General features: G+C 28.2%; 1 protein-coding gene across 1 annotated transcript; it reads left to right on the top strand.

Annotated features, from left to right (window-relative positions):
* Nucleotides 1-9,294: 9,294 nt before the first annotated feature.
* Nucleotides 9,295-11,293, top strand: LOC125763770 (zinc finger protein 606-like). The gene is made up of 3 exons (XM_049427239.1): nucleotides 9,295-9,763; nucleotides 9,840-10,960; nucleotides 11,036-11,293. Exons 1-3 carry the CDS (start codon nucleotides 9,614-9,616, stop codon nucleotides 11,241-11,243), a joined length of 1,479 nt encoding a protein of 492 aa, XP_049283196.1. The 5' UTR covers nucleotides 9,295-9,613; the 3' UTR covers nucleotides 11,244-11,293.
* The last annotated feature ends 2 nt before the right edge of the window (nucleotides 11,294-11,295 follow it).

Genomic DNA, 11,295 nt, shown 5'->3' with positions numbered 1-11,295 from the left:
TTTTTTTCTTATTTTTTATGCTTTCTTCTATTTAAAGCGTTATTTGAGTGAAAAGAAACTTATTCCAACCAATTCGCATTAAAATAAATCAATTTTTAAAATTTTGCTAAATTTCCCAAAAAAAACAAGGCTAACCCCCTTAGGAAATTTTCGAGTTTTCAGATTTTTTTTTATTTTTTTCTTATTTTTTATGCTTTCTTCTATTTAAAGCGTTATTTGAGTGAAAAGAAACTTAGTTCAACCAATTCGCATCAAAATAAATCAACTTAGAAAATTTTGCTAAATTTCCCAAAAAAAACCAAGGCTAACCCCTTAGGAAATTTTCGAGTTTTCAGATTTTTTTTATTTTTTTCTTATTTTTTATGCTTTCTTCTATTTAAAGCGTTATTTGAGTGAAAATAAACTTATTCCAACCAATTCGCATCAAAATAAATCAACTTAGAACATTTTGCTAAATTTCCCAAAAAAACCAAGGCTAACCCCTTAGGAAATTTTCGAGTTTTCAGATTTTTTTTAATTTTTTTCTTATTTTTTATGTTTTCTTCTATTTAAATCGTTATTTGAGTGAAAAGAAACTTATTCCAACCAATTCGCATCAAAATAAATCAATTTTTAAAATTTTGCTAAATTTCCCAAAAAAACCAAGGCTAACTTCTTAGGAAATTTTCGAGTTTTCAGATTTTTTTTATTTTTTTCATATTTTTTATGCTTTCTTCTATTTAAAGCGTTATTTGAGTGAAAAGAAACTTATTTCAACCAATTCGCATCAAAATAAATCAACTTAGAAAATTTTGCTAAATTTCCCAAAAAAACCAAGGCTAACCCCTTAGGAAATTTTCGAGTTTTCAGATTTTTTTTATTTTTTTCTTATTTTTTATGCTTTCTTCTATTTAAAGCGTTATTTGAGTGAAAAGAAACTTATTCCAACCAATTCGCATCAAAATAAATCAACTTAGAAAATTTTGCTAAATTTCCCAAAAAAAACCAAGGCTAACCCCTTAGAAAATTTTCGAGTTTTCAGATTTTTTTAATTTTTTTCTTATTTTTTATGCTTTCTTCTATTTAAAGCGTTATTTGAGTGAAAAGAAACTTATTCCAACCAATTCGCATCAAAGTAAATCAATTTTTAAAATTTTGCTAAATTTCCCAAAAAAACCAAGGCTAACCCCTTAGGAAATTTTCGAGTTTTCAGATTTTTTTTATTTTTTTCTTATTTTTTATGCTTTCTTCTATTTAAAGCGTTATTTGAGTGAAAAGAAACTTATTTCAACCAATTCGCATCAAAATAAATCAACTTAGAAAATTTTGCTAAATTTCCCAAAAAAACCAAGGCTAACCCCTTAGGAAAATTTCGAGTTTTCAGATTTTTTTTATTTTTTCTTATTTTTTATGCTTTCTTCTATTTAAAGCGTTATTTGAGTGAAAAGAAACTTATTCCAACCAATTCGCATCAAAATAAATCAATTTTTAAAATTTTGCTAAATTTCCCAAAAAAAACCAAGGCTAACCCCTTAGGAAATTTTCGAGTTTTAAGAATTTTTTTATTTTTTTCTTATTTTTATGCTTTCTTCTATTTAAAGCGTTATTTGAGTGAAAAGAAACTTATTCCAACCAATTCGCATCAAAGTAAATCAATTTTTAAAATTTTGCTAAATTTCCCAAAAAAACCAAGGCTAACCCCTTAGGAAAATTTCGAGTTTTCAGATTTTTTTTATTTTTTTCTTATTTTTTATGCTTTCTTCTATTTAAAGCGTTATTTGAGTGAAAAGAAACTTATTCCAACCAATTCGCATCAAAATAAATCAATTTTTAAAATTTTGCTAAATTTCCCAAAAAAAACAAGGCTAACTCCTTAGGAAATTTTCGAGTTTTCAGATTTTTTTTATTTTTTTCATATTTTTTATGCTTTCTTCTATTTAAAGCGTTATTTGAGTGAAAAGAAACTTAGTTCAACCAATTCGCATCAAAATAAATCAACTTAGAAAATTTTGCTAAATTTCCCAAAAAAAACCAAGGCTAACCCCTTAGGAAATTTTCGAGTTTTCAGATTTTTTTTATTTTTTTCTTATTTTTTATGCTTTCTTCTATTTAAAGCGTTATTTGAGTGAAAAGAAACTTATTTCAACCAATTCGCATCAAAATAAATCAATTTTTAAAATTTTGCTAAATTTCCCAAAAAAAACCAAGGCTAACCCCTTAGGAAATTTTCGAGTTTTCAGATTTTTTTTATTTTTTCTTATTTTTTATGCTTTCTTCTATTTAAATCGTTATTTGAGTGAAAAGAAACTTATTCCAACCAATTCGCATCAAAATAAATCAATTTTTAAAATTTTGCTAAATTTCCCCAAAAAAAACCAAGGCTAACCCCTTAGAAACTTTTCGGGTTTTCGGAATTTTTTTATTTTTTTCTTATTTTTATGCTTTCTTCTATTTAAAGCATTATTTGAGTGAAAAGAAACTTATTCCAACCAATTCGCATCAAAATAAATCAATTTTTAAAATTTTGCTAAATTTCCCAAAAAAAACCAAGGCTAACCCTTTAGTAAATTTTCGAGTTTTCAGATTTTTTTTATTGTTTTCTTGTTTTTTATGCTTTCTTCTATTTGAAGCGTTATTTGAGTGAAAAGAAACTTATTCCAACCAATTCGCATCAAAATAAATCAATTTTTAAAATTTTGCTAAATTTCCCAAAAAAACCAAGGCTAACCTCTTAGGAAATTTTCGAGTTTTCAGATTTTTTTTATTTTTTTCTTATTTTTTATGCTTTCTTCTATTTAAAGCGTTATTTGAGTGAAAAGAAACTTATTCCAACCAATTCGCATCAAAATAAATCAATTTAGAAAATTTTGCTAAATTTCCCAAAAAAAACCAAGGCTAACCCCTTAGGAAATTTTCAAGTTTTCAGAATTTTTTTATTTTTTTCATATTTTTTATGCTTTCTTCTATTTCAAGCGTTATTTGAGTGAAAAGAAACTTAGTTCAACCAATTCGCATCAAAATAAATCAACTTAGAAAATTTTGCTAAATTTCCCAAAAAAAACCAAGGCTAACCCCTTAGGAAATTTTCGAGTTTTCAGAATTTTTTTATTTTTTTCTTATTTTTATGCTTTCTTCTATTTAAAGCGTTAGTTGAGTGAAAAGAAACTTATTCCAACCAATTCGCATCAAAATAAATCAATTTTTAAAATTTTGCAAAATTTCCCAAAAAAAACCAAGGCTAACCCCTTAGGAAATTTTCGAGTTTTCAGATTTTTTTTATTTTTTTCATATTTTTTATGCTTTCTTCTATTTAAAGCGTTATTTGAGTGAAAAGAAACTTAGTTCAACCAATTCGCATCAAAAAAAATCAACTTAGAAAATTTTGCTAAATTTCCCAAAAAAACCAAGGCTAACCCCTTAGGAAATTTTCGAGTTTTCAGATTTTTTTTATTTTTTTAATATTTTTTATGCTTTCTTCTATTTAAAGCGTTATTTGAGTGAAAAGAAACTTAGTTCAACCAATTCGCATCAAAATAAATCAACTTAGAAAATTTTGCTAAATTTCCCAAAAAAAACCAAGGCTAACCCCTTAGGAAATTTTCGAGTTTTCAGATTATTTTTTATTTTTTTCATATTTTTTATGCTTTCTCCTATTTAAAGCGTTATTTGAGTGAAAAGAAACTTATTCCAACCAATTCGCATCAAAATAAATCAATTTTTAAAATTTTGCTAAATTTCCCAAAAAAAACCAAGGCTAACCCTTTAGGAAATTTTCGAGTTTTCAGATTTTTTTTATTTTTTTCATATTTTTTATGCTTTCTTCTATTTAAAGCGTTATTTGAGTGAAAAGAAACTTAGTTCAACCGATTCGCATCAAAATAAATCAACTTAGAAAATTTTGCTAAATTTCCCAAAAAAAACCAAGGCTAACCCCTTAGGAAATTTTCGAGTTTTCAGATTTTTTTTATTTTTTTCTTATTTTTTATGCTTTCTTCTATTTAAAGCGTTATTTGAGTGAAAAGAAACTTAGTTCAACCAATTCGCATCAAAATAAATCAAATTTTAAAATTTTGCTAAATTTCCCAAAAAAAACCAAGGCTAACCCCTTAGGAAATTTTCGAGTTTTCAGATTTTTTTTATTTTTTTCTTATTTTTTATGCTTTCTTCTATTTAAAGCGTTATTTGAGTGAAAAGAAACTTATTCCAACCAATTCGCATTAAAATAAATCAATTTTTAAAATTTTGCTAAATTTCCCAAAAAAAACAAGGCTAACCCCCTTAGGAAATTTTCGAGTTTTCAGATTTTTTTTTATTTTTTTCTTATTTTTATGCTTTCTTCTATTTAAAGCGTTATTTGAGTGAAAAGAAACTTAGTTCAACCAATTCGCATCAAAATAAATCAACTTAGAAAATTTTGCTAAATTTCCCAAAAAAAACCAAGGCTAACCCCTTAGGAAATTTTCGAGTTTTCAGATTTTTTTTATTTTTTTCTTATTTTTTATGCTTTCTTCTATTTAAAGCGTTATTTGAGTGAAAAGAAACTTATTCCAACCAATTCGCATCAAAATAAATCAACTTAGAACATTTTGCTAAATTTCCCAAAAAAACCAAGGCTAACCCCTTAGGAAATTTTCGAGTTTTCAGATTTTTTTTAATTTTTTTCTTATTTTTTATGTTTTCTTCTATTTAAAGCGTTATTTGAGTGAAAAGAAACTTATTCCAACCAATTCGCATCAAAATAAATCAATTTTTAAAATTTTGCTAAATTTCCCAAAAAAACCAAGGCTAACTTCTTAGGAAATTTTCGAGTTTTCAGATTTTTTTTATTTTTTTCATATTTTTTATGCTTTCTTCTATTTAAAGCGTTATTTGAGTGAAAAGAAACTTATTTCAACCAATTCGCATCAAAATAAATCAACTTAGAAAATTTTGCTAAATTTCCCAAAAAAACCAAGGCTAACCCCTTAGGAAATTTTCGAGTTTTCAGATTTTTTTTATTTTTTTCTTATTTTTTATGCTTTCTTCTATTTAAAGCGTTATTTGAGTGAAAAGAAACTTATTCCAACCAATTCGCATCAAAATAAATCAACTTAGAAAATTTTGCTAAATTTCCCAAAAAAAACCAAGGCTAACCCCTTAGAAAATTTTCGAGTTTTCAGATTTTTTTAATTTTTTTCTTATTTTTTATGCTTTCTTCTATTTAAAGCGTTATTTGAGTGAAAAGAAACTTATTCCAACCAATTCGCATCAAAGTAAATCAATTTTTAAAATTTTGCTAAATTTCCCAAAAAAACCAAGGCTAACCCCTTAGGAAATTTTCGAGTTTTCAGATTTTTTTTATTTTTTTCTTATTTTTTATGCTTTCTTCTATTTAAAGCGTTATTTGAGTGAAAAGAAACTTATTTCAACCAATTCGCATCAAAATAAATCAACTTAGAAAATTTTGCTAAATTTCCCAAAAAAACCAAGGCTAACCCCTTAGGAAATTTTCGAGTTTTCAGATTTTTTTTATTTTTTCTTATTTTTTATGCTTTCTTCTATTTAAAGCGTTATTTGAGTGAAAAGAAACTTATTCCAACCAATTCGCATCAAAATAAATCAATTTTTAAAATTTTGCTAAATTTCCCAAAAAAAACCAAGGCTAACCCCTTAGGAAATTTTCGAGTTTTCAGAATTTTTTTATTTTTTTCTTATTTTTATGCTTTCTTCTATTTAAAGCGTTATTTGAGTGAAAAGAAACTTATTCCAACCAATTCGCATCAAAGTAAATCAATTTTTAAAATTTTGCTAAATTTCCCAAAAAAACCAAGGCTAACCCCTTAGGAAAATTTCGAGTTTTCAGATTTTTTTTATTTTTTTCTTATTTTTTATGCTTTCTTCTATTTAAAGCGTTATTTGAGTGAAAAGAAACTTATTCCAACCAATTCGCATCAAAATAAATCAATTTTTAAAATTTTGCTAAATTTCCCAAAAAAAACAAGGCTAACTCCTTAGGAAATTTTCGAGTTTTCAGATTTTTTTTATTTTTTTCATATTTTTTATGCTTTCTTCTATTTAAAGCGTTATTTGAGTGAAAAGAAACTTAGTTCAACCAATTCGCATCAAAATAAATCAACTTAGAAAATTTTGCTAAATTTCCCAAAAAAAACCAAGGCTAACCCCTTAGGAAATTTTCGAGTTTTCAGATTTTTTTTATTTTTTTTCATATTTTTTATGCTTTCTTCTATTTAAAGCGTTATTTGAGTGAAAAGAAACTTATTCCAACCAATTCGCATCAAAATAAATCAAATTTTAAAATTTTGCTAAATTTCCCAAAAAAAACCAAGGCTAACCCCTTAGGAAATTTTCGAGTTTTCAGATTTTTTTTATTTTTTCTTATTTTTTATGCTTTCTTCTATTTAAAGCGTTATTTGAGTGAAAAGAAACTTATTCCAACCAATTCGCATCAAAATAAATCAATTTTTAAAATTTTGCTAAATTTCCCAAAAAAAAACCAAGGCTAACCCCTTGAGAAATTTTCGAGTTTTCAGATTTTTTTTTATTTTTTTCATATTTTTTGGTTTCTTCTATTTAAAGCGTTATTTGAGTGAAAAGAAACTTATTCCAACCAATTCGCATCAAAATAAATCAATTTTTAAAATTTTGCTAAATTTCCCAAAAAAAACAAGGCTAACCCCTTAGGAAATTTTCGAGTTTTCAGATTTTTTTTATTTTTTTCATATTTTTTATGCTTTCTTCTATTTAAAGCGTTATTTGAGTGAAAAGAAACTTAGTTCAACCAATTCGCATCAAAAAAAATCAACTTAGAAAATTTTGCTAAATTTCCCAAAAAAACCAAGGCTAACCCCTTAGGAAATTTTCGAGTTTTCAGATTTTTTTTTATTTTTTTCTTATTTTTTATGCTTTCTTCTATTTAAATCGTTATTTGAGTGAAAAGAAACTTATTCCAACCAATTCGCATTAAAATAAAACAATTTTTAAAATTTTGCTAAATTTCCCAAAAAAAACAAGGCTAATTCCCTTAGGAAATTTTCGAGTTTTCAGATTTTTTTTATTTTTTTCTTATTTTTTATGCTTTCTTCTATTTAAAGCGTTATTTGAGTGAAAAGAAACTTATTCCAACCAATTCGCATCAAAATAAATCAAATTTTAAAATTTTGCTAAATTTCCCAAAAAAACCAAGGCTAACCCCTTAGGAAATTTTCGAGTTTTCAGATTTTTTTTATTTTTTTCATATTTTTTATGCTTTCTTCTATTTAAAGCGTTATTTGAGTGAAAAGAAACTTATTCCAACCAATTCGCATCAAAATAAATCAAATTTTAAAATTTTGCTAAATTTCCCAAAAAACCAAGGCTAACCCCTTAGGAAATTTTCGAGTTTTCTGATTTTTTTTTATTTTTTTCTTATTTTTTATGCTTTCTTCTATTTAAATCGTTATTTGAGTGAAAAGAAACTTATTCCAACCAATTCGCATTAAAATAAAACAATTTTTAAAATTTTGCTAAATTTCCCAAAAAAAACAAGGCTAATTCCCTTAGGAAATTTTCGAGTTTTCAGATTTCTTTTATTTTTTTTCTTATTTTTTATGCTTTCTTCTATTTAAAGCGTTATTTGAGTGAAAAGAAACTTATTCCAACCAATTCGCATCAAAATAAATCAAATTTTAAAATTTTGCTAAATTTCCCAAAAAAACCAAGGCTAACCCCTTAGGAAATTTTCGAGTTTTCAGATTTTTTTTATTTTTTTCATATTTTTTATGCTTTCTTCTATTTAAAGCGTTAGTTGAGTGAAAAGAAACTTATTCCAACCAATTCGCATCAAAATAAATCATTTTTTAAAATTTTGCTAAATTTCCCAAAAAAAACAAGGCTAACCCCTTAGGAAATTTTCGAGTTTTCAGATTTTTTTTTATTTTTTTCTTATTTTTTATGCTTTCTTCTATTTAAAGCGTTATTTGAGTGAAAAGAAACTTAGTTCAACCAATTCGCATCAAAATAAATCAACTTAGAAAATTTTGCTAAATTTCCCAAAAAAAAAACCAAGGCTAACCCTTTAGGAAATTTTCGAGTTTTCAGATTTTTTTTATTTTTTTCTTATTTTTTAAGCTTTCTTCTATTTAAATCGTTATTTGAGTGAAAAGAAACTTATAGCAAACAAATCGCATCAAAATAAATCAATTTTTAAAATTTTGCTAAATTTCCCAAAAAAAAACCAAGGCTAACCTCTTAGGAAATTGTCGAGTTTTCAGATTTTTTTTATTTTTTTCATATTTTTTATGCTTTCTTCTATTTAAAGCGTTATTTGAGTGAAAAGAAACTTAGTTCAACCAATTCGCATCAAAATAAATCAACTTAGAAAATTTTGCTAAATTTCCCAAAAAAAACCAAGGCTAACCCCTTAGGAAATTTTCGAGTTTTCAGATTTTTTTTATTTTTTTCATATTTTTTATGCTTTCTTCTATTTAAAGCGTTATTTGAGTGAAAAGAAACTTATTCCAACCAATTCGCATCAAAATAAATCAATTTTTAAAATTTTGCTAAATTTCCCAAAAAAAACCCAGGCTAACCCCTTAGGAAATTTTCGAGTTTTCAATTTTTTTTTATTTTTTTCTTATTTTTTATGCTTTCTTCTATTTAAAGCGTTAGTTGAGTGAAAAGAAACTTATTCCAACCAATTCGCATCAAAATAAATCAATTTTTAAAATTTAGCTAAATTTCCCAAAAAAAACAAGGCTAACCCCTTAGGAAATTTTCGAGTTTTCAGATTTTTTTTTATTTTTTTTTATATTTTTTTTTTTCTATTTAAAGCGTTATTTGAGTGAAAAGAAACTTATTCCAACCAATTCGCATCAAAATAAATCAATTTTTAAAATTTTGCTAAATTTCCCAAAAAAACCAAGGCTAACCCCTTAGGAAATTTTCGAGTTTTCAGAATTTTTTTCTTTTTTGCTTTTTTTTATGCTTTGAGTGAAAAGAAATTTATTCCAACCAATTCGCATCAAAATAAATCAATTTTTAAAATTTTGATAAATTTCCCAAAAAAAACCAAGGCTAACCCCTTAGGAAATTTTCGAGTTTTCATATTTTTTTTTTATTTTTTCTTATTTTTTATGCTTTCTTCTATTTAAGGCGTTATTTGAGTGAAAAGAAACTTAGTTCAACCAATTCGCATCAAAATAAATCAATTTTTAAAATTTTGCTAAATTTCCCAAAAAAAACCAAGGCTAACCCCTTAGGAAATTTTCAAATTTTTAGATTTTTTTTTATGATTTTTTATTCTTTTTTTATTAAAAGCATTATTTAACCGACTTTCGCAATATTTTTATTTGGAGTTTTGCAAAAGTTTTCTGAATCGCGTTCGCAAACGCGACAATTGGTAAACGTTTAGTGACGGTGTGCGGTAAATTATTCGGTTCTCTTGCTTTAAATTTGGTTTGATACTGGTTGCTGAATCTTTACTGAAGTGCTGAAACCAATGTCGTAAACGACATCGGATTCAACCCAATGATTTGTTTACATGAACAAACTACATAAACGTCGTGCTAACGAATGGTTTAGCTCGGTTACATTAAAACTTTTTACTTTCTACTGACGAAATCACGTTCGTTCGCTGCTTTACATCGTGCTTATCGAAATGAGCACGGTCCTAAGTGCTACGGGACCTAAAAAATGTATCATTTGCTTACAGCATGCACCGACGATGGTTCCACTGAGCACGGAAGTCGATATCGATGGTGTCGCAATAAACTGCGAAACTATGTACGGTAAATTCACAGGCATACAGGTAGGCATTCAACAATGTACATGACTGTGGCATGTAAATATGTTCTTCAATTTCGATTTGAACATCATCATTTCAGTACGACACTGCCGCACTCGCCAAGGAGCGCTTGTTAAACCTTTGTTTGGCTTGTCTAACGCAATTAAACTCTAGTTACCTGTTTCAAAAGCTGGCAATACAATCAGCCGAAAGTATTTTTGCTTCTCTTACAAAATTGCAGGAACAACCTGCGGTTGGTGCAGATTACCTCGAAGGCCAGTACTTTAATGCATCAAATGAACAATCGATCGATAATACTGAAATAAGTAAATATTTGGAGGAGGAAAACGTTGAACAGAAAAGCCTTGATCATAATTCTACGCTTTTTTGTCCTTACGACGAATATGTACCATCGCCCAATGAAATCGAAACAGAAATAGAAGCAACAGACGAGTGCACTGCTGACGAAGAATTGCTTTCGATCGAACCAGACACCGCAGAGGATGAAGAGCAAAGGACTGAACAAACTGTACCAGAAGCAATCAAACCGTCGTGCGACGAATGTGCACAACTCAAGAGTAATGTGATGCTGTTTCGAAAACATTTCATGCAAACCCATTGCCTAGCGAAGGCAACCGATCGGTACCAATGCACCGTGTGTTTAGGGAAATTTAAATCTACGCGTTCCTTCATTCGTCACATACGCACCCATCAAGGAGCGAAACGGTACGCGTGCCAGTTTTGTCCTAAATCTTTCCACTATTCCCACCACCTACAGGCTCACGAGCGTACACATACGAACGAAAAACCTTTCGTTTGCGGTAAATGCAACAAAGCGTTCGCTTCGAAGGAACGTCTGAGTGCACATGCAGTGACACATGGCGAAGGACGTGAATTCGCGTGTGAAGTATGTAGGGCAATGTTCAAAACACGTCAAAATTTGCACAAACACTGTCTTATCAAACACGATCGTCCGGTGGCTAAGTTTCGATCATTCAAGTGTGATCAGTGCGATAAACTAATGCTATCACAATCGGCTGTCACCTACCACAAGCAGCATCCGTGCATTACGAATCGACAGACAAAACCGCATCGACATCGCACCGAGCAAATTCTCCAGGACACAAATCATCTTCAAATTTCCATTAACAGAAAATTTCACTGTGATGTATGCGCCGCACAATTTAGTCAAAAAATTGAACTGAAACGACACAAACTCATGTAAATATTGTGTTAGCAATCTTAACAATAGTTTCTCACTCAGCTCATTAACGGTGTGTATTCTATTTGTAACAGACACGAAGGAACTCGACCGCACCGGTGCGAAGTGTGCGATCGTACTTTCCGCCAGAAAGGAACACTCACGACGCATATGCGTACACACACCGATGAAAAACCTTACGAATGTACGCATTGTGCGGTACGTTTCCGGTCTGCTGCTTCACGCCGATCACACTTCATACGACAACACATTAACGATGGCTTACATCGGCTTAAGCAATAATAAAACAACACTGCCACAAATCCAAAGTTCGGATACCGGAAACAAATGAACT

This window comes from Anopheles funestus, chromosome 2RL (genome assembly GCF_943734845.2).
Source record: "Anopheles funestus chromosome 2RL, idAnoFuneDA-416_04, whole genome shotgun sequence".
NCBI lineage: Eukaryota > Metazoa > Arthropoda > Insecta > Diptera > Culicidae > Anopheles > Anopheles funestus.
This window is presented reverse-complemented; position numbering and strand designations above follow the sequence as displayed.